The sequence below is a fragment of the Zalophus californianus genome, chromosome 7, assembly GCF_009762305.2.
Source record: "Zalophus californianus isolate mZalCal1 chromosome 7, mZalCal1.pri.v2, whole genome shotgun sequence".
Lineage (NCBI taxonomy): Eukaryota > Metazoa > Chordata > Mammalia > Carnivora > Otariidae > Zalophus > Zalophus californianus.
In genome coordinates, this window is record NC_045601.1 from 120,047,980 (window position 1) to 120,071,761 (window position 23,782).

At 35.9% G+C, this 23,782-nt stretch overlaps 1 protein-coding gene across 4 annotated transcripts in view; it reads right to left on the reverse strand.

Moving 5' to 3' along the window:
- Positions 1-23,782, reverse strand: part of EXOC2 (exocyst complex component 2) — a 279,473-nt gene that overhangs the window by 203,330 nt on the left and 52,361 nt on the right. For 3 of the 4 annotated variants that reach the window (XM_027603387.2, XM_027603388.2, XM_027603385.2), the window contains exons 2-4: positions 17,195-17,355; positions 12,196-12,372; positions 10,004-10,130 (exon numbers count right to left, since the gene is read on the reverse strand). In XM_027603387.2, coding sequence (XP_027459188.1) covers positions 10,004-10,130; positions 12,196-12,372; positions 17,195-17,312 — 422 coding nt within the window. In that variant the 5' untranslated portion in view covers positions 17,313-17,355. Of the gene's footprint in view, positions 1-10,003; positions 10,131-12,195; positions 12,373-17,194; positions 17,356-19,568; positions 19,740-23,782 lie in introns of all 4 variants that reach the window. The other variant, XM_027603386.2, reaches the window with a different exon arrangement.

Genomic DNA, 23,782 nt, shown 5'->3' on the forward strand with positions numbered 1-23,782 from the left:
CTCTGCATTTTTAGAAGTTTATTTTGGTTTGTATTCTTCTTGCTGGTTTGATACTTTCTTAGTAATAAAATTCTGTCACCTTTGGAAGTTTTTCTCATTTTATTTATTTGTATATCATGCCTCCAAGTTAGAACTTTTGGGGAATATAATGATTGAGTGTAAAGGGCTGAGCCCTAATAAGTAACCAGAAACACCTCCTTCTGATATGCATAGGCCATACCCCACAGTTCTACCTTAATTGGTGGGCAATGTCTGTCTAGAGTGCTATGTCAAGGATCATGTGTCTAAACTGGAAAGAACAGCAAGATGAATTAGTGGGGGTCTGTCAATGGTGTGAGGGAAAAGTACATGGAGAAATACCTACCACTTTTTTGTCAACCTTACTTTTATTCGATACTTAAACTGGCATTCTATGTGGTCCTAATACTTCGCTTGTTCAGAAAGTTAAATTGTCTCAACAAAATCAAAAAGCACTACAGAATCATCTGATATCAACTAAATCCCTACTATCAACAGTCTTGATGACTTACTCAACTATGTGAAATCCTCTTCTGACAGGGATCAGTCTCACAGATTAAAGACACAGCTGACAAAAAAGCAATAAAAAGGGACTCTGAGAAGCCAAACTGAGCTTCTTTATCCTTCACTCAAGCCCTGTAGTTTTATTACAGTTAGGTGGTTCCCTACCCATAATGGGAGAAGTGTGAAGAGGGATTAACAGCATCAAGAAAGGATCTATGATACAATAATAGCAAGTAAAAGAAACAAGTACCAAATGCAGATACAAAACCAAATACAGCAGTTGTATGTGTTGGTGAAATGGTTGAGACTACACAGCCTCCATGGGTTTAACCGTTAAATCCTGTTCAACGTGTTTATTTAAAAAACAAAACAAAACAAAACTGTATTTGTCTTTCTCTGTGTGATATAATGCAATCAAGGCGCATCCATGTTGTTGCAAAGTGACAGGATATCCTTCTTTCTCATGGTTGAATAATATTCCATTATACATATATGCACCTTCATTCATCCATTAATGAACAGTTAGGCTGTTTCCACACCTTAGCTATTGTGAATAAAGCTGCAATGAACATGGGAGTGCAAATATCTCAATATCCTGTTTTCATTTCCTTTGGATATACACCCAGAAGTAGAATTGCTGGATCCTATGGTAGTTCTATTTTTAACTTTTTGAGGAATCTCCATACTGTTTTCCATAATGACTGCACCAGTTTACACTCCTCTCAACAGGGTACCAGGGTTCCCTTTTCTCCACATCTTCGCCAACATCTATTATCTCTTGACCTTTTGATAACTGTCATTCTAACACAGTTGTGAGATGATATCTCAGCGTGGTTCTCATTTGCATTTTCCTGATTAGTGACTTTACCTTTTCATATGCCTGGCCATTTACATATCTTTTTGGAAAATGTCTATTCAGCTCCTCTGCCCATTTTTTAATCAATTGGTTTTGTTTTTCTTTTTTTGCTGTTGAGTTGTATGCATTCTTTGTGTATTTTGGATATTAACTCCTTATCAAATTTGCAAATTTAGGGCGCCTGGGTGGCTCAGCTGGTTGGGCGACTACCTTCGGCTCAGGTCATGATCCTGGAGTTCCGGGATCGAGTCCCGCATCGGGCTCCCTGCTCAGCAGGGAGTCTGTTTCTCCTTCTGACCCTCCCCCCTCTCATGCTCTCTCTATCTCATTCCCTCTCAAATAAATAAGTAAAATCTTTAAAAAAAATTTGCAGATTTACATTAGCCCTTTATCAGATATAAGGAATATAAACCCTTTATCAGGTTTGCATAAATGTGTGAAATATAAAAAAAGTCAAACTCCTAGAAACAGCAGAAAAGTGGTTGAAGGGGCTAGAGGGTGGAGGAAATAAGAAGAGGTTGGTAAAAGGGTACAAACTTTCAGCCATAAGATGAATAAAGTCTTGAAGGACCAAATGTAAAACATAACTATAGTTGGTAACACAGTATTATATCACTGAAATTTGCTAAAAGAGTAGAACTTAAATGTCCTCACAAAAAAGCAAGAGGAAAGGAAAGGAAAAGAAAGGAAAGGAAAGGAATACGTGAGGTACTGGAGGTGTTAGATGTGTTAGTTAACTAGATGGTAGGAACCCTTTCACAGTGTATACATTTATCAAATCACCAAGATGTATACTTTAAGTATCTTACAAATTTATCTGTCAATTATGCCTCAAGGAAGTTGAAAATATGTAAAACACACACACTCAAAACAAAACAAAAAAACCTGGATATACACAGCACATATGAAAAAGGTCATACATATCCTAAACAGTAAAAATGCTTAAACTGGTGAGACTGAACAATGCAAATATACAGCCGTCTAGAACTACCCAAATTTAAAATTCATCTAATTCTTATACTTTAGAAACATCTCATTAACAATGTACCAAAATGTTATTTTTACAAATGTAAGCAGAACTGTCTTATCACAAGATAAAGACCTGATGTCTGGTAACACTCTAGGAGATGAGCTCTTAAACTCTCCTACCCCAGGAGTCCCTCCCCATCTCCCTCCTCCTGAAGAGGGAGCAGAAATGGGCCTGGCCACATTACTATTCATGGAGTCTCCTGGTGATAAAGAGAAGCACATGGGGCACGGCCAGGCCTCCATAGGCTTTGCACCCTCATCTCTTCAATCATGGGCACACCATGCACTGGCAGGGCAAGGGTGAGAGGAAGAAAGGGCAGAAGATCTTGAAATTGAGCTTTGGCATTAAGTGTGAGTGGTGAAGATCCACTTCAGACATTTGGCATAGGCCATGTCCTTCTACCAGAGAGCTCTAGTAGGCTGAGATGTGAAGCATTAATCCACCTACCAGTATCTCATTTCCCATGTACTATTATTTCTTATACATATAGCTCCTTCAGGCACCTAAATGAGTCAAGTGGAGTTTGAAAAGTATTGGATCTCTTGATCAAAACACTATCTCCTCATATCTCTTCATATTTACCCCTAAGACTGAGTTTTACTTTACAGTGATTTCCTACTGAAGACATTAAAACTCTTTTACCAATCTATATAAATTTAAATTGGAAGAAGAGTACTGAGACCTATATTAAGAATCAGTTACAAGAATAAGACAGAAATTATATTAAAGATGACAAAATTTGGGGTTCCTGAGTGGTTCAGTCGGTTGAGTGCCCAGCTCTTGGTTTTGGCTCAGGTCATGATCTCATGGGTCCTAGAATAAAGCCCCCGGGTAGGGCTCCCTGGTCAGCAGGGAGGTTGCCTGAAGATTCTCTCCCTCTGCCCCTCCCCTACAACTCACACGCGTACACGATCTCTCTCAAATAATCTTTTTAAAAAAATGACAAAATTCTAAGAGCAAGGTCAAATAATTTGCCTCAAATCACACAATTAAGTCCACTTCTGGCTAGTAATCCAACATGCATTCTCCACCCTCACACCAAACAATCCCACACTATAGCACAACTGTACCTTCCTTGAGTAAATATCAATTATCCTAAGCAAATCATGCTTATCATATTTGCTTTGCTATATCTACTGAGTGATCTTGTTTTGACCCATAATGTCTGAGGAAAGATCTACTGGAGCATTTCTGGGAAAGGTCTCCATACTTGTAGGGAGACTCAAGAAGAGATAGTGTCTTTTTGCATCTAGACATTATTGGATTTTATTAATTATTGTGTATTATTGCTTCAATATTTGATTTTTATTTTATTCCTTATTATGTATTATTATTGTTTCAATATTTGATTTTTATATTATTCCTTAGTGTTATTATTGCTTCAATACCAGAAATTGCTTTAGCCAATTTGCAATTACGAAGAAAATCAGGGCTTTGCTAAGTGCAAAGACCAGAGCACCAAGGTTCCTTACACCTTGGTGACATTACGAGGTCACTGACTCAACCAATAATGGAGTCCACCACCTTTGGACTTTGTATATTATGAGAAAAAATAAATACATTTTTTAAGCTTAAATTAATTTTCATTTTCTGTTGCTTATAGCTGAAGGCATCCTGAGTCCCAAAATGTATGCTTAAATATACTGATCTTTTACACAAACACCTCAAAATGTGAAATAGAAAAAAACAGACAATGAATGACAATGTCTAGAAGCAGTGAAGCTCCACAGGGAACATATCTGCAAAAGCAGAGCTGACTCATTGCATTATATAATTGGGAAGCAATAATAGTAAGTAGTGGTTAAGAGCACAGGCTCTGGGTTCAATTTCAGAAGCTTGCTAGATTTGTCTGTATAACCTTTGGGAAGTTATTTAACCTAAGTTCCCAGTTATTGGATAATAGGATCATATCTTCCTCCCAGGAATGTTCTGAGAATTAAAATAAATAATGCATGTAGAAGGCTTAGCAGTTTCTAACACACAATAGATGCTCAAAAATGTTATCTGCTGTTATTTCTATTCTTAATACTTAGTTCTTTATATTTCACACACTATTTTCATAAGTATCATTCCATTTGATTGTCATAAAAACATAGTGAGTTATATATTCCCATATTACAGTGAGGAAACAGCCTCAGAGAGGTGGCATGTAAATAATCAAGATTTGAACCTGGTCCTTCTACTGTCAAATAAAGAACCAGTGACTCTTAGGTATAAAATGAAACCACAACTACACATCTAGAAAGACAGAAATTTAAGAAGAGTGAAGGGAGAATTGATTTACAATGCAGAGAATTGCTAAAGGTCCTAAACAGTATTAGCAAAGGAAGAAGCACTCTGTCAATGGCGCTGACGAAGTTTGAGAGTTAAAACTGAAATGTTTGTTCACAGTAACTGGAATTTAGGCTGTAACACACCAAGTAAAGTGATGGCTTCACAAGTCGGTAAAAGCAAGGTACATTCTGAGTAATTTAAACTAAATCTACACTTTATACTACCATGGAATTGGAGAGTGAGAGCAACACATATTCTACTATGTACACTCATGAAATGTTTTCTTTAAGAAATCAAAACACAATTTCAGTAGCTGACAATTCTTGCCAACCCTCAAATATATGCTTTCCATTAGATGGCAGTGTAAGTTCAGATTTAAATCTTCTGGAAAGGCTTAGCCCATGCCATGGAAAAACCCACGTACATGGGTTGAGTCATCAGATATAAAACAGGAATGTTTTTAACATATCAGAATTTGCTTTCAAGTATGAGAACAATCTACAGTAATGACCTGTGAATGAGCAAAACAAAAATCATTTTGAGAAAAATTCTAACCACCCCACAGAGTAAAGCCAGGTTATAGTTGTGTTACTGCATTAAAGAGAACATGTTTTCTTGATTTGGCAGATGGAAAGATGAAAGATGGGGAGGCTAACACAGTAAAAGTGGGCTTATATAGTTCTTTTGAGTGTTTGTATATTACACTCAATTCTTTTAGCTTTCGATTTCTAGCATCATTGTTTTCACTCTGTTGTATTAAATATTATGAGCTTGCTTTTGGTTGTGCATGATGTTGTTTTCTTTCTTTCTTTTTTTTGGGGGGGGGTCTGACAGGTTCTGGACTTAGGCACTGTATCACAGCCCACAAGCCTGTTTTTAAAAAATTTCTAAAAGGCAAATTTATCCAAGACTCTTCTCTTCTACACTCACACTGAGAATTATTTTGCCACCTGTCTCTGGTTTCTAAATGTAGTGGGGAATTGGTCACCTTTCCTTTCTATTGAAAAACCAAATTGATGAGAAGAAAATCAGATTTGCATTGCCCATAAATTCATGTAGAAATAAAACAAGTATTAGTGGTGCATCATATGACTAGACAGCCAATTCTATGTAATTATTTCACCAAAAAAAGTTGTAGATAATATAAAAAGGGCAAAGCTCCATTTTTATGTCCTCACTCCCATATATGTACGATCTCCAAAAACATAACTTAATATTCTCAAGTAAGACAATATTTCTTTGAAGAAATATAACCTAGCAGGATGCTTGGGTGTCAGTCTGTTAAGCATCTGACTTTTGATTCTGGCTCAGGTCATGATCTCAGGGTTGTGACACTGGGCCCCCGTTGGGCTCCATGCGTACTTGAGATTCTCTCTCTCCCTCTTCTCCTGCCTCCCCCTGACCGCTCGTGCATGCGCACATGCGTGTGCGTTTTCTCTCTTTCCCTCTCTCTAGAGAAAAAAGGAATATAACCCAGGACAGCTTTTACTTAACATGAACCTGTTTTACCTTCCTTTTCAATTTAAATGGTTTGTCTCCCTTACAATTTAAGCTGTGCAAAGAACACATACATCTGTGACAATCAGTATAATAAATCAGAAATACAGACTTTTTATAACTAAATCCTAGTCTCAGTTCAAAGTGAAGTTTGTATTTTTCCAAGCAATTAGTAACATTTTTATAAGTATCCAGGCACCATGTGCACACAACCTCAGTGAAAAATTTAGGAATATGAAGGACTTAAGCAGTCGAAGAAGGCTAATAAATGCCAGTTGTTAAAACTGTAACTGAAAGACAACAGTATGCATGCTGGGCACACCAATAAAATGTTTATTAAGCTCTGACTCACACCAAAAAGCTACAAGAAAAGTATATTCTGCTACTCTTACTTGCTTTTTCTTATTCAGATGAACTGGCCACAACACTATAGGACCTCTCACTGTTCCACATTGTACATTTGACTGTCAGCTGAAGAGAATTTCATAAACATTCACAATGCAATTACCAGCAGCTGATTCATCTTCCAAAGTGACATCACAACTTTAATGTTAATTCATCAGGACCACAGTATTTTATAATAAGCAATCATAATTCTTCAAACCTTCTCAATTAATATATTTCAACAAGTAATATTAAAACCCTACTATTCCTTCCCTAATGACATTTTTTTAAAAATTAAAATTAGATCCTCTCCCAACCTATTAAATAAAAGAATCCCCCAAATGACATTAATAGACAGAAGGGCACCCGGCTGGCTCAGTTGGTAGAACATGTGACTCCTGATCTCAGTGATGTGAGTTTAAGCCCCAAGCTGGGTGTGGAGCCTACTTAAAAAAATAAAAATAAAAATAAAAATAAAATAAAATAAAATAAATTGAGTCATGGAAATAAAACATCGATATTTTAACATCTGCTTTTCCTTTCCTTTTCTCTTTTTCTAAAATAAGATTTCTCTATCTGAGGTCAGAGAATTCAGTAAAATAAATGCTATTTTCCTGAAAGTATCTTTAAAAAATAAAAAGGAACCTTGAAAAGCATTTTTCTGGCCAAAAACATTCTCTTCTCTTGTTTTCTATAACTCTTCCTATTTCCACCTTTCATTTTCTTGCTTTCTAGTATCTCTAGCCTGTCTTTCTTTTACTGGAAACATTTCAAGACTTTAAATGTGCAAAAGGACTATTGGATGTCCTTTCACGGTCTGGAGGGCCTTCCCAGTGTTTTCCGATTCTATAGGGACCTGTGCCTTTCTCTGTCCTTATCTCGCAACTCAGTTGTAGAAACAGAAGTTAACTTGTGGAGGGCTGATAGGGACCAGAGATCCTTCGCCAGAGAAATACCTGTCAGGTGAAGATGCAACTAATTACCATGCAGATGTGACCAGTCTACATCTTTTAGCATTCCTCACTGCCTATTATGTCTACCCTCTGGAATTTCCTCTGAACTGGTTTTAACATTTTACTGGTTTTCCTATGAATTAATGAATTAAATAAAAGCTCTTAACGTGTGTTCATTTTATATTTGTGTGAGAGTCATGACTTTACCTTTTCAAAAGACTACTTTTTATCGCATGGCTGAGCAAATTATTATTTGAAACTTAAGTAACAGCTTGAAAGAAATACTGTTAATTTTATAGCCATTTAAGCACTTCTTAAATTAATGTACATAATACTATTTAAGATTTTAATACAATTTGGAGCTCCTGGGTGGCTCAGTTGGCTAAGCGACTGCCTTTGGCCAAGGTCATGGTCCCGGGGTCCCAGGATTGAGCCCCGCATCGGACTCCCTACTCCTTAGGGAGCCTGCTTCTCCCTTTCCCTCTGCCTGCCGCTCCCCCTGCTTGTACTCTCTGTCAAATAAGTAAATAAAATATTAAAAAAAGATTTTAATAAATCTGTTACCCTGAAATCTTAAGTTATTAAAAAGAGATTCTCTTCCTAAGTGACTGAGCAGAGCATGAACAGTATATTATGCAAGAAGGGCAAAGCATCACTGTAATAATGACTAACATTTACTAAGCACTTGCTATGAGCGACACTCTTCTAAAGCATTCACTCACTGAATCCTCACAAACACCCTATGACACAGGCATGCTGCACCTGAGGAAGCGGAGGCAAAGAGTAGTTAAGCAGCTCACTCAAAAGTCCTATTGCTAGTAAGCTGGAGAGCTATGGCTCAAACTGAGTTTGGGTCTAGACTAAATTATACTACCTCTCAGAGAAGAAAAAAAGACGACTTCTAAAGAGCCAAGCACTTTTAGTGCCATTATTCCTGGCTGTTGTTACCAATGTTCCCTAAGAATAATACCGACACATATTAAGAAAAAGTGCTATTAGAGAGAGTCCAAGCCTACCCCTTTTCTGGGTAGCAGCAAAAACAGAAATAATAAAGACAATTAAAAGGTGGAAGGAGGGTAAAGAAGTCAAAAAGGGGGTGTGTTATATGCCAACTGAAAATTAAGAAAATCCATTTTATGATAGTAAACATTCAATTTAATCCTAACTTTGATAGTTTTGTCTAAAGCTCATATAAAATTCATACAATATTCCTATACTCCCTGTGCCCATATATAAAAACTGTATTTTCCTTATGAAAGAACAATCAAAAAGGAGCTCCTGCTCTATACTTCTTTTGTGGCAGGCCTTGGAAAGAAGCTGGCTTTCAAGAGTATTGAAGCAGGCTGTTAAAAGGCTTCGTATCAACTGCAGTCTATTCATGCTTGAAACTGTGCTCAACTAAATAGCTAGCAATTACCATTCTTTTCTGGACTTTCTTGATCCTCAAACTCCTAATTTATAGAGCACTGAAATCCTTAAAACAGCTCCAGAATGACCCATACTGCCAAAGAGCTTTAAAGATGTGACCTAGGACAGTCCAAGCTCACTAAAAGCTGCTAAGCCCCAGGATTTTTCAACACATGGTGAATTCCCAAGACAAACACTTGCTCCCTTCCTCTTAGCCAGAGGTAAAACCCCACTAGGTGAAAAAGAAGCTTGTTATTTGAATTACTAATGGTTTCAAGTGTAGGCTTGAAGGTTAAATATATAAAGATTAGGAGACAATTTTCCCCATTCCTAGAAAAACTTAAAACTACGGTTAAAGTGTTAACAGAACTAATTTGTCACCTTCAGTAAGTGTTTACAGAGCAACATTCAGTATGTAATTCCATGAGCAGAATCACCAAGGCTAGAAAATAAATTTGACACAATTAATGCGTTAGATGAATTAAGTAAGATGCAAGGATAAAGGTACTAATTATAAAAGTTGCTAAAACACTATCCTAGCAATTAAGAATAGAAAATTACAGATTTGTTTACATCTTGAAAACTCTCATTTACCTGCCACAATTCTGAGACAGTAAGTCTAGATTAAATACGAATTATAGGCAGAGGTTGTAAACAAAATAAAAGACTACAGTGGGCCTAATCATTCTAAAATATTTCCCAAAAACATCAAGCACATGGAAAACTCTGTTTTGATTTCAAGTACCATCTAAATATTTAAACTCACCAGCCCCGGATAATGAATTAATTCTCCTAACATTAAAAGTATTAGTTATTACAAACTTCAAGATACTTTTCTTCTTCACAAAATGTAAACTCAAAAAACTAAAGAGGTAAGTAGTTTTCACCAAAATTTTTAACTAATTGGAACAGTCACAAGGCAGCAAAGCTGACCAGGCTTCAGAAATAACACTTGTATCCCAACAAGAGAAATATCTTCAACTGTGCTTCCCTGGATGTTTCTGGAGTTTAACTCTCTTTACTCGTAAGTATATACAACTTTTCAGCAATAAAGAAAACTGAAGGCAAGATGGTACTCACTTTTCAATCTCAATGCCAAGCGGATTAGCAGGACGCAGAGACAAGGGGGGAATTCCTTTATTCCTGTCAGTACGCATATCATAATAATTCATTTCATCAACCCACACAGCAGACTGATCCAAAAGACCTACCAAAATGAGGAGATACAGACTAAGCCTTTCCCTATTGTTTCACTTTTTAAAGACCTAATACAAAATGCATGCTAAGGTAATTTTTGAGAAATTTGAGAGCACAAAAGCTCTGATTTTTTCATTTGGTTTTTGTTTTTTTTTTTAATGGCTGGTGGCTTGACTAAAAACACTAAGAATCTATAAAAAGGTAAATATAACACCTCCTGGTTCATGGTTTCACTGTACATTATTCAACAGAGAAGGCACACTAAGCCTCTGAGAAAAATTTCTGCTAAAACAAATGTATTTTACAAACAATAAATAGTAAAATTAATTTGGTTAACTCAAAAAATATCCAACAATTCTGTATATAAAGAAAACATTTCCAAGAAATGCATGGCTTGTGTAATGGAAATGACTGGGATGGATAGTCAGGAAAAATGGGTGAACCTGTGAACAAATTATAATCTCTGAATTATGGTACCCTCTTTTATGTGACTGAGTTCTTTGTCAATCACTTTGGCATAGGACTCACAGGCTTACTATCTCTAAACTTGAGTTGAAACAGAAAATGGGCAAAGGGCCAATGAGCAGAAGAACAGCTGGGGGCTGTGAATGCTTCATGAAGGAAGGTATTTGATCCCAGGCAACTTCTAGCTATATGACCCTTTGTGAACCCACAAATTCTATCAGCACCCACACTTCTGCCAGAATGCAACAAGAGGCTTTGCTAGAGGTTATTCTCAAGTCTAGATACTCCTAAGTTAGGCTCAATAAACCTTTATTGAGTTTATATTGTGCTAAGTCCTGGGCAGGATGCTTCAGAATAAAATTAAAACGTTCAAATAAGTTGTCTTTATCTGCTATATAAATATAAGACATTGCTGGATTCTGCCAAAATGTTTTAAGTTCCTCCAGAAAACTGATAACAAGTTCCTGCTTTAATTTTCAGTTTTTGAAGATGTTAAAAATGAGTAAACAAAAACAAGGATATTATATATGTGTATATATGCATAGACATGTGTCTGCATATGTACACATATATAATGCATATATTTATATATAAAATTCCATTTTGTATTCTCCCTTAAATTCCTTACCTGAATTTTTATTTATGGAAAAAAAAATCTAGGAATTTAAGGAAGATAATGCTATAGAAAGGCTCTACACTCTTAAGATAGAAAACAAAAACAATTTGCAAAATTATTTACTTTTCAATATAAGAGAGAAGTATGACCTGGGCTTAATTATGTTTGTGATAGTCCTACATTATACAGATATTTATCAAGTACTAACCATGTACAAGACATTCTAGGACCATAAAGATGAATCTGACATTAACTTTGTGTAAGGGTCTATACTAAGTACTTTACATGCATGCTCTAACTCATTTAATCCTACAAGGTAGCTAATATTGTTGTTCCACTTTTACCCACAAAAAATCTAGCATTGAAGTTCCACAGTTTGTAGTGCTAGAGCCCAGATTAGTATTGAGTCCACCTCCTCGGATCAAGTTCTTAACTACCCCCAATATGAGGAAGCAAGTGTTAAGTGCACAAAAAGTAACACTTAAAGTGCTACAGTATACAAAAAAGAGGGCTTATTTCTTGTTTGGAGGGCTAAAAGCACATTTTGGCCAGGCAACATTTTGTCCTGGCCTCAAAGGATGGAGAAAATGAAGGAAACAAGAACATTATTTAGATAATACTATTGCTAATTTGGCCAAATGAGGAGGATATTTTATCTCAAATCTCGACTGCATAATAGAAAGAAATGCAATTACTCTGTTCAAGATCAAGGAACTAAAATTGGCAAAGCAAATTGTTAAAGAAATAAGATTTATAAAGAATTTAGGATAGTTCTCTCATGATCATCATCCTTAGGTTTCACTGTTACCCAGCAAACTGCCTTTCCAAAAGTAATGCAAATTTTAACCAATATCCCATTCTTGTCCAAATAAACATAATCTAAGTTAATGAGATGTGAGAGCAGGTAAATTTTATACAAATCTACCAGTTTTAGATTTTGAAAGGCAAAACCCATTTTCATTTTCCTCTTTAAAAATAGAAAGTAAGATGATACCTATTTTTTCAGGTTTAAGTAGCTTGAAAGACACTGTTGAGGTTCCTTTGCCACCTGACTTGGTTGTGACAATAATGTCTCCTTTGTCATTTTTAGCTTGTCCCACTCGACATACTATTTTACTTGCAGACATCCATTCTGCCGTCAGGAGGCAATTATGTCCACAAATTGTCAAACCTAAAAATAAAAGCACGCATGTAACAAAGTTCAAAAGAACAAAGGGAAGATCTTAAACATGTCTATTACATAAAAAGACAATTCTTCTGTCAGTATTACCAGGCTTTTTCCATGAAGTGAAAAATAAATCTAGAAATAACATTTCCTGTTCAATAGTTATTTCTATTATTGAATATATCCAGTGTTACTTGCAAATATACAGTCTCTACTGATTTTTGTCTAATCTTTTTTCTCTAATATTTAAGACTTCCTTAGATTATATTTAAGTTTCTTCAAACATCAATGAAATTAAAAAATAATGACCATAATAATTATGTGTATGCATTCCAGATTACTCAGACTATGGAATCTTAAATTGCTTTCATAGGTTTTAGAAAGGAAATTATTGCTATTATTAGAAATCTAAGTTATTGATATAAAATCCTAAAGTATACTAAGCGCATATACCATTGCCTAAAAACATATTTATCCATCTTCCTGAAAATACACTTCCTGAAAATGCACTTACTTTTCCTAGCATTTAAATTATATATGGTATACATAGTATATACTTTATTTCAAGCACAGCCTGGAGTCTGGTAAATCCAGCTAATATTCTTGGGCCTTACTGGATTACTATTTCATTTTTTATATCTGTATCCTAAATGGTAGCTCATGTTGCCTTAGTGTTTCCCTAATGACACTGTCACTATACTACATTCTGCTCTTAGAGAAAGCCAGTACTCCCAAAATGTCAACTCATGCCTGGAATCTCAGGCCCTGATATCAAGTAAATTATTATAATTTAGGCAGTAACCAAACAGGGAGGCACTGAAAGATGACAGTGAGGAAGATGTGACTCCAGATAGAACACCAATATATCACCATGTGCACAAACTGCCAGCTCTTCTACTAAGTTATTTTCTTGTATTTTCCATTTCCACAAAACAGAACAACCTCATAAATATTTTTGGAAAAAATAAACCAAAATGTATGTGGCAAAGAACAGACACTTCACGCTTTTCTTTTCTCATTATTTAACTTTTTATACTGCCTAGCAGTCAAGTTTGGCAATTAACAATTTTTTTTTTCAGATACCAGGAACATCTCAACTGATGCCAAATATGGTTGAAAAAATGTAGGAAGGGATTCAAGTCATCTTGTGTTACAACTTAATGCACTATTTAGTAAGAATGTTATATTAACCATAGAGTAATAAAAACAACCACCTTTTAAAGATACATTTATTGAAATAATGAATTTTAGAGATTTCCCTAAAACAGCCATGATTTATACATGTATGGAATTCTGCCTTTTTTTAAAAAGATTTTATTTATTTATTTGAGAGAGAGACAGAGAGCATGAGCACTAGCAGGGAGTGGGGAGAGAGGGGCAGAGGGAGAGGGAGAAGCAGGCTCTGCAATGAACAGGAAGCCCGATGTGGGGCTCAATCCCAGGGCATGGGGATCATGACTTGAGCCCAAGGTAGATACTTAACCAACTGAGCCACCCAGGCACCCCTGGGATTCTTTCTAATAAAAGCACTTAAAGGATTCTTCAGGACTAAGTTTTCTTTGATTTTTTTTTAAATGTATAATGACATTTATACATTTTTAAATGCATTCATAATTCAAAATTATTTTTTCAAAATGGGAATGTCTTTGATATCTTTCCTGAAAATCAATTTTGTTTTGAAAAATGTAAACAATTTAAGAGACTGATGGCACCCCTGGAACTCCTCTCCAAAGAGAAACACTGTGAAACACTTCAATGAATATTTGCTCAAATAATGTTTATGCATACATAAATCAGTCTATGTATTTTTTAAATGATACAAAAGGCTTTAATTAATAAACTCAACAGTTTTAGTGTTATAGATGGTAGGTATTTTGATATCACTCTAGGTTAATATATCAACTTAATATTTTAAAATTTTATAGTATCAAAAAATTCTTGTGATTTTAAATATTAACTCATTTCAGAAAAGAAAACAACTCAATAGTAAATGTCAGGACTTAATATAAAGTTATTCCTAATACAGGTTCCCTGCTAGAGAACAACCTTATGATTAAAACTGAGGAATGGGAGACTTCCAATATATAGACAGCAAGCCTTAAAAACATACTCAGAAGAGCAAACATATAAATTTTATCTATGACAGTACAAGCTGGGAAAAAACTACCCAGAACAATAGTTTATTCATCTATTGTAGCTGCTATCAGGGTTTCTCTGATTTAATATCTGCTCTGCATTTTAACTAAAAAAAAAAATTAATAATCACCATTTATTTTTAAACATAGATTCAAACAGATCATTTTAAATGTCATAAAAATTAAATAAGATCATAAGACTGATTTCTTAATTTCTAAAGCACATTTTTGCTAAGTTACTGCGAACCAAGAAATCTGCTTCATAAAATATAACATCTTTTTTTTTTAAAGTAACTTGTAGAATTTCAAAATAAACTATTTTTATAATGTTTCACTTGGCTAGTGTAGATATCATCTGAGCTAAAAACATTTAAATTATTTAGCAGGTTGAGTTTGCTTTTTTAAAAAATGGTTTCCTGGCAATAGATAGGCAGGTTGAAAGCTGAACTAGCAAAGTTTATAGAAGTATACACATTTAGTCAAATAAGAATAGCATTGCCTGAAGCTAAAGCAAGATTAAAATTTACATAGACTAGTAACTGTCATGTTAGGAGCTCCAGTTAAAATGTTGGACATAACCTCCATCTGTATGGTTTATTACCACGCATTCTACGGACTTTTCCACTTTGGATAAAGAGAAATCTAGAATGATCTATGTCAAAAAACCAAGACACAGGATTAAACTATCTACATAAGAATAATTAATTTTTGTTTACTGAAGAATCAAAAACTATGGCTAGAGAAAACAACATAAAATAAGACATAATGAAATAACACTAGTGAAAAGAATTAGCTGGGAAGTGCAAAACTCATTTATTAAACATAGTGCCGAGCTCTAATTCACTTTCTCTTTTCCAAGGGTTTTCCAGATGGCCAAAAAACAATCTGTCAAGCTGCACCAATAATGCAAGAAAAATAAGTTCCAACTCATAATCTCCAATACTTTACCAATGGGTCCCTCATAAATTTTCTTAAAGGATTTTATTTATTTACTTGAGAGAGTGTGAGCATGTGCGAGAGAGAGCACAAGTGGGGGAGGAGCAGAGGGATAGAGAGAGGCAGACTCCCCGCTGGGCAGGGACCTCGACTCAGGGCTTGATCCCAGGACTCCGGAATCATGACCTGAGCTGAAGACAGATGCTTAACCGACTGAGCCACCCAGGCGCCCCTAAGGTCCCTCAGAAATTAAGAAGAGTCAAGAGAATGTCTGAATCCAGATAAGTTTATACGGTAATCAGCATATATGTTCAGTAGCATATACTGAAGTCTCTCCCTTCCTCATTCTGAATGCATCTCTATTCTAAATGCATCTCAGAGTTCACAAGAAAATAATCCTAACTGACCAATTATAATTTATTTATATATAATGGAATATTACTCAGCCATTAAAAAAGAATGAAATTTTGCCATTTGCAATGACATGAATGGAGCTGTAGTATCAAGCTAAGTGAAATAAGTCAGTCAGAGAAAGACAAATACCATATGGTTTCACTCATACGTGGAACTTAAGAAACAAAACAAGCATAGGAAAAAAAGAGAGAGAGGCAAACCAAGCAACAGACTCTTAACTATAGAGAACAAACTGATGGTTACCAGAGGGGAGGTAAGTGGGGGGGATGGATTAAAAAGGTGATGTGGAGTAAGAAGTGCACTTGTGATGAGCACCAGGTATTGTACGGAAAGTGCTGAATCACTAAACTGTTCGCCTGAAATAAATATTATACTGTATTTTAACTAAGTGGAATTAAAAAAATAAAAACAAAACATAACAAAAAACTTAAAAAAAAGAAAAGACAAGCCAGGGATGAGAACTACTGACAAAGATGAATGCTTAAATAATCAGCAGTAAAAGGTCTCCATGTTATAGGGTGGGAATTGGGGGGACAGACACTATACAAACTAACAAATTTATACAGTGCCAACTGGGTATAGAGCGTGCATGTCCTTGAACTTGAAAGATTAAAAAAAAAGACATAAACAGATCCTAAAAACTACAGTTTAGCTTACCATAAATATATAAGTATTAGGGGAGCCTAAATAAAAAGACAGATTAACATGGGTGGGAATTAGTTTGAAGAGCTTTTTTTTTTTTTCCAGTCTCAAGTTTTGGCAGAGACTATTCATATTTCAGATTCATGGTGGGGCTTTCAACCACAATTAAGCATCAATGTGGCAGAGGAAAGGAAATAAATAACATTCATAGGTCCCAGTAAGGATATGCACCTGGTGAGAGTGGATAGTTTCTTCTAGGTGAAGTGAGGATAACAGCCAAGTGGTACTGATATCACCAGGAGATAGAGTTTAGATTTGATTTGAAGGGATAAGGTACAGAAGAGGTATCATTTACAGAGCGCTACAGAACAAATACAGACAGTTGTATAATGGAGGAAAAACTAAAGAGAGTAAAAATAGCTAGGGAGGCTGTCTGGGCAATCAAAGCAGGAGAGAGCAAGGCTCAGGAATTGGAGGCAAATCGCAGCTGCAGGAAACTTTCTGAAGGACTTGGTGAAAAGCAATTTAGACAAGATCTGATAAAATAATGATTTTAAACAGAAAAGCCAGAAAACCAAATAATTCTTTCATCTTTATTCAGATCATTCTGTACCGATCACAATGTTGTTGTTCTATCAGCTTGTCTCAAATGCCCACTATAAAAATGCATTTACCATTGAAACACAGTTCTTTGCTCTTACCTATGAGGTCAGTTGGGCCAGTCCCCAGGTTTTCTCCTCTAATTGTGACCTTTGTCCATGGTATTCCTTCATTTGGAGAGATGCCTGTCACAAGAGGGGGTTGTCGGGATCGGGACATCGTGCTTTGTTGAGCAAACCAGAGATCTAGTTACAGAAGTAATCTGTCAAAAAAGGAAGGAAAGTATTAGTGACAACTGAAATAAGCACTGACTAAAAATACAAGAATGCTAGACATTCAATACCAAAACATAAAAAGTATTCTTAAAGTTCTGAATTTTGTAGCTGTCATTTAGCCTATCTGCCAACATCTACTGAACATTAAATTTACCAAAGACATTGTAGCTGGTATTGTGAGGGAAATGTCAGAAAAATAACAGACAACTAAGCCCTTGGTTCTGGAACGTTAAATATAATGATAGATAGAACCTATTGTCACCATTTAGCTCCATGCCTACACCTGCTGAATCCCAAAAATATGCTAGAAACTGTTCTACTCTCCAACTTGTTAAAGGAAGATGTTCTGATTAATCATGTTCATAAAAATTAAAATACATTTATATCCCTACAGGTGTACTGAACTTCACTTTATTTTTGTGTTATACTTAGTCCAGCAACTTTTTTAATGTGGTCAAATCAATATATTGACATTTTTACAAAACCCAGAATGTAGACCTAAGGCAAAAACATGAATTTGCCAACTCTTCTGAGTATAGTAACGTTGGTAAAAGTGCAGTTTCTGAGATCAAATACACCTGTATTCAAGGTCTGGTGCTCTAATTTACTAATTCTGTTCTAAACCCGCTGTTTTTGTATAGGTAAAATGGACCTAGCAGTAGAACCTTTCAAAGGTTACAATTAAGGTTACAAAGGATAATCCTAAGGAAAGCACAGTACCTAGCATATAGCAGGCAACAAATAAATAATAAAACCTCACTAATAAACTGCCACAGAACCCCTCAATTGATCAAGGTTTCAGATGCCCCAGAAGATGACAGTGAGGTTCAGAGCAAAACAGCAAGAACTTGCTGGCTATCTATATCTTTACATACTGAGAAGTTGGACACCCTGGCCTCTGCCTTCCCCTTGCAGTCAGCAGGAGATCAGAAGTTCAGTCTCTGAGGAAGCCAAACAGAAGACGACCAGGAATCAGGAATGCCAGGCACAGGAGGGTGAGTAAGTGTCAACCTGCACAGCAGACTGTGGGACTACTATGTCTCTTCCTGCCCTGCTCTTACACCTGTCAGCAAGGTCTGTAAGTCCACCCTGCCCAACCCCACCGTGTCTGGGTAAGTAGAATATTATTCTCTGAAATTAAAAGGGAAAAAAGGAAAAAAGAACCAAAGATCTTGACATATAAGGGTCCTCCCCCCAAAAAAGGTCTACTTGCAGTCATATCACCCAATAGAAAAGCCACTTACAAACAAGCTGCCTATAAACAAACTAAACAAATCAGCTATTCCCAGACTAAAATATACAAGGACAGCCAAAGACTATAACATAGTCAAGGAAAATACGTTAAGAGAGAGATGGAAGTCACATAAACAAAAAAAGCCAGAGGACACAGAAATAAGGCAGGTGTAATAGGCTAAATTGTGTCCCCTAAAAAATACCATGTTGCAGTTCTATGCCTAAATACCTCAGAGTGTGATAGTATTTAGAGATCAGGCCTTTAAAGAAGTAATTAAAGTAAAATGAGCTCATATAGGTGGAACCTAATCCAATATGATGGATGTCTTTATAAGAAGAGGAGATTAGGACCCAGACACACACAAGGAAGACCATGTGAGGACACAGGGAGAGGTCAGCTATCTACAAGCCAACGAGAAAGGCCTCAGAAGGACCAACCCTGCTTACCCCATGATCTTGAAACTCCAGCCTCTGGAATCATGAGACAATAAATTTCTGTTGTTTCAACCACTCAATCTGTCATCACAGATTATCACAATCCTAGCAAACTAACACAGAAGAAAAACAACAAGAAAAACCTTCAAAAGTATCGTAAGCTTTGATTCCCCAAATTAATATCTGCAGAGGGAGAAGATTTTTATCTCAAAGAATAAGATATCATGAAAAGGAATCAATCCAAGAATAAAAGCTCTTGAAACTTTCAAAAGAGGCAAAAGAAACAAGATTTACATTGTCCTATTAATGCAAGAACTGGCACTGGTTTAACCAAAGGTAGTCCTAAAGCAGCAAATAGCAGATGTTTGAGAAGTGGGGGAGGGGGATAAAGAGGAAAGGGGGTTACACATTTTATCTAAAATTGACTATCAAGATAATGTCAGATTAGACACAGAATCTGGAAATGTGGAAGTAGATGCTCTAAGAGAGAGTTAAAGGAGTTTGGGGTATGTTATATAATAATGTTACTGACCTTTGTCCCTGGTTTCTGGGAGATTCAAAATCCAAGAAGTATCTTTGTTATTCATAAGCCTTCAATATCATATGTACATAATATTCATGACAACTCAATATCAAGCCTGGCCAAACCAGAAAGAGCAACCATGTTGGGGGTTTTGAGCCAATGACATCAGTTTGGCCTCTTCTGGAAAAGAGGAATGGGGTAAGAGACTTGAGTTCAATCTCATGGCTAATGAGTCCATGTCTACATTACTTATTTAATACAACTAAAATAGCAAAATGACAACAAAAAACAAAGGACCAGACAGACATTACCATTCATCCAATAAACCAAATGAGACAACTCAATTTATCATAAACTTATCTCCTTCCCTATCTCACCTCTTGAATCAAACAATCAAAATCTTTCTGTCAGAATGCAAAGTCAACTATCCCTCTCAATTCTATTGTTGCTTTCCCAGTTAAGACCTTCATCTTCTCTCCCTGGATATTGAAACAGACTTCAAACTGGTACTCTGTCCCTATATTCTCTCCATTGCAATCCACTCTCAGCAAACACCAGTTAATTCTCTAAAATCTAATCAACATCTTCCCAGATTAAAAAAAAAAAAATCTCATGACACCCCCACTACTCAGAAGTCTCCGGTGCCCACAAAATTCTTACTATTTTATTAAAACCTGTCACAACTAGATTGACTATTCGGTATTTCTTACTTTGCCCTCAATCATTTCCCTCATTCATCCGATACTGACCATATAAGCCCATTCATCTTTAATGAACCATCAAGTACTTTCATGCCTTCATGATTTCATTTACCTTGTTTTGATTAAATAGCAAGTTTTTCAAAGTTTGTTAAATCCTTATCAGTATTTCAAGGTCAGTCTTAAATGTTACCTTCTCTAAAAGAGTCTCCCTGATCCCTCCTTCTATAATGCTTCTGATATTCTAATACTCACTGTGATAAATCTTAGATACCATGTTTATGTCCTCTCTTTGAAAACACAAGATGTTTAATCAACTCCATACCCCGTCAGTACAGTACCTGACACAAAATACACATGCCATATGACTGCTGAAAGGAGTCACATAGATGTTTTCTGAATGTTTCATGAGATCAGTGCAACACTGGAATTAAAATAGGATAAAGAGAAGAAATACATGGAGCAGCGAATAGAGAGAGACAGGGAGCTAGTAGGTATATACATGTAAAAAAAAAGTTTAAAAGATATTTGTATATAACGGCATCAAAAAGAACAAAATACTCAGGAACAAATTTTACAAAAGAAGTGCAAAACTAGTACTTTGAAAACCACAAGACACTGTTGAAAAAAATTAAAAACCTAAATAAATGGAAAGACATGGATAGGAAGACTTAATATTCATAAGATGAGAATACTCCTCAAGTTCATCTATAAATAAAACTCAATCCCTATCAAATTCTTGGCTGGCTTTTTTGCAGAAACTGATCGATCATTAAATTCTATGGAAATGGGAAGGACCCAGAATAGCCAGAGCAATCTTTAAAAAGAGGAACAAGGTTGGAGGACTCACATTTCCTGATTTCAAAACTTACTACAAGGCTAATAATCAAGACAGTGTGGTACTGGCCTAAGGAAAGACATAGATCAATGGAATAGACTTGCGAATCCAGAAATAAACCCTAAATACACAGTCAATTGATTTTTAACAATAGAAAAAAATATGTTTTTGAACAAATAGTGCTGGGACAACTTGACATCCATATGCAAAAAACTGCAGTTGGACCCCTTTCTTATAACACACAAAAAAATTTACTCCAAATATACTATAGACCTAAATGTACAAGACAAAACTATAAAATTGAAGAAAACGCAGGAGTAAGTCTTTGTGATCTTGGGGTAGGCACACCCTTCTTAGATATAACACCACAAGCAACAAAAGGAGAAAAAGAGATAAACTGGACTTGGTCAAAATTAAAAACTTTTGTGCTTCAAAGGACACCATTAAAAAAAGCGAAAAAGACAACCCATAGGAGAAAATATTTGCAAATAGTGTATCTGATAAGAGACTTCTACCTAGAATATATAAAGAGCAATTACAACTCATAGTAAAAGCAAATAATACAATTAAAAAATGGGAAAGAATCTGAATAGACATTTCTGCAAAAAAGATACAAAAATGTCCAAGACATAAAAAGATGCTCAATGTCATTAGCCAAGGAAATGTAAATCAAACCCACAATGAAATATCACTTCATACCCACTAGAAGGCTATAATCAAAACAGCAAAAAAAAAAAAAAAAAAAAAACAATGTGTTGTCTTCGTGTGGAGGTTCCTCAAAAAATTAAAAATAGAGCTACCCTATGACCCAGCAATTGCACTCCTGGGTATTTACCGCAAAGACACAGATGTAGTGAAAAGAAGGGCCATATGCGCCCCAATGTTCATAGCAGCAATGTCACAATAGCCAAACTGTGGAAAGAGCCGAGATGCCCTTCAGCAGATGAATGGATGAAGAAGATGTGGTCCATATATACGATGGAATATTACTCAGCCATCAGAAAGGATGAACACCCAACTTTTACATCAACATGGATGGGACTGGAGGAGATGATGCTAAGTGAAAAAGTCAAGCAGAGAAAGTCAATTATCACATGGTTTCACTTATTTGTGGAACATAAGGAACAGCATGGAGGACATTAGGAGAAGGAAGGGAAAAATGAAGGGGGGAATCAGAGGGAGAGATGAACCAGGAGAGACTATGGACTCTGAGAAACAAACAGGGTTTTAGAGGGGAGGGGGGTGGGGGGATGGGTTAGCCTGGTGATGGGTATGAAGGAGGGCACGTAGTGCATAGAGCACCAGGTGTTATACGAAAACAATGAATCATGGATCACTACATCAGAAACTAAAGATGTACTGTATGGTGACTAACATAACATAATAAAAATAAAATTAAAAAAATAATAATGTGTTGTCAACGATGTGGAGAAATTAGAACCACCGTGCATTGCTGGTGGGAATATAAAAGATATAGCTACTGTGGAAAAGTTTGGCAGTTCCCTAAGAGGTTAAACACAGAGTTAATATAAAATTCATTGATTTCACTCCTAAGTAGCTACCCAAGAGAAATGAAAATATATGTCCACATAAAAACATGTTCATGAATGTTCACAGTAGCATTAATAAAAGTCAAAGAGTGGAATCAACTCAATAGTCTATAAATGGATGAATGAGAAAGTAAAATGTGGTATATCCATACAATGGAATATCATTTGGCATGAAAGAAAAAAGAAATGAAGTACTGTCATGTGCTTCAAAATGGATCAGCCTTGAAAACGTTACACTAAGTTAAAGAAGCCAGTCACAAAGAACCACACTCTGAATAATCCCATTTATATACAAATGTCTGAAATAGGCAAATCTACAGAGACACAAAGTAACTGCCTAGGGCTGGAGAGGGGAGATTGGGAGGAACTGGAGTGACTTGCCAGTAAATATGGCCTTTTCAGTAGTGGAGAAAATTCTAAAGCTGATCGTGGTAATGGTGCACAACTATATGACTATGCTGAAAATCACTGAATTTAGAATATGAATAAATCTATTTTAAAAAGACAACTGAAAAAATTCTTCAGGTAGTTAGTTTAGACAGGAATACAATGGTTACTATTTTTGTTAGGATATTTCCGAGAATTTCAAAATCACTCACTCAATACACACAGATACTGGAAACTCAGTTTTCATCTGAGAGAACATTCCAGTCTAGTTAGCACAGAGCAGCCAAACACAATCATAAAGCCACAGTCTTATGGCCTAAGGAATAGGAGGATGAAATTTTAAGCTAACAGAGTAGCTAGAGAGGAACAGGGGTGGCACAGTGGGTTAAGCGTCCAACTCTTGGTTTTGGCTCTGGTCATGATCTCAGGGTCGTGAGATCGAGCCCCGCATCAGTCAGGCTCTGAGCTGGGCACGGAGCCTGCTTGAGATTCTCTCTCCTTCTTCCTCTGCCCTTCCCGCTTGTGTACACATACTCTCTCACTTTCTCTCTAAAATAAATACATCTTTCAAAAAACAAAAAAAAGAAGAGGGAAGAAAGAAAGAAAGAAAAAGAAAAAAAGAAAGAAAGAAAAAAGAAAAAGAAAGAAAGAAAGAAAAAGAAGGAAAGAAAGAAAGAAGGAAGGAAGGAAGGAAGGAAGGAAGGAAGGAAGGAAGGAAAGAAAGAAAGAAAGAAAGAAAGAAAAAGAAAG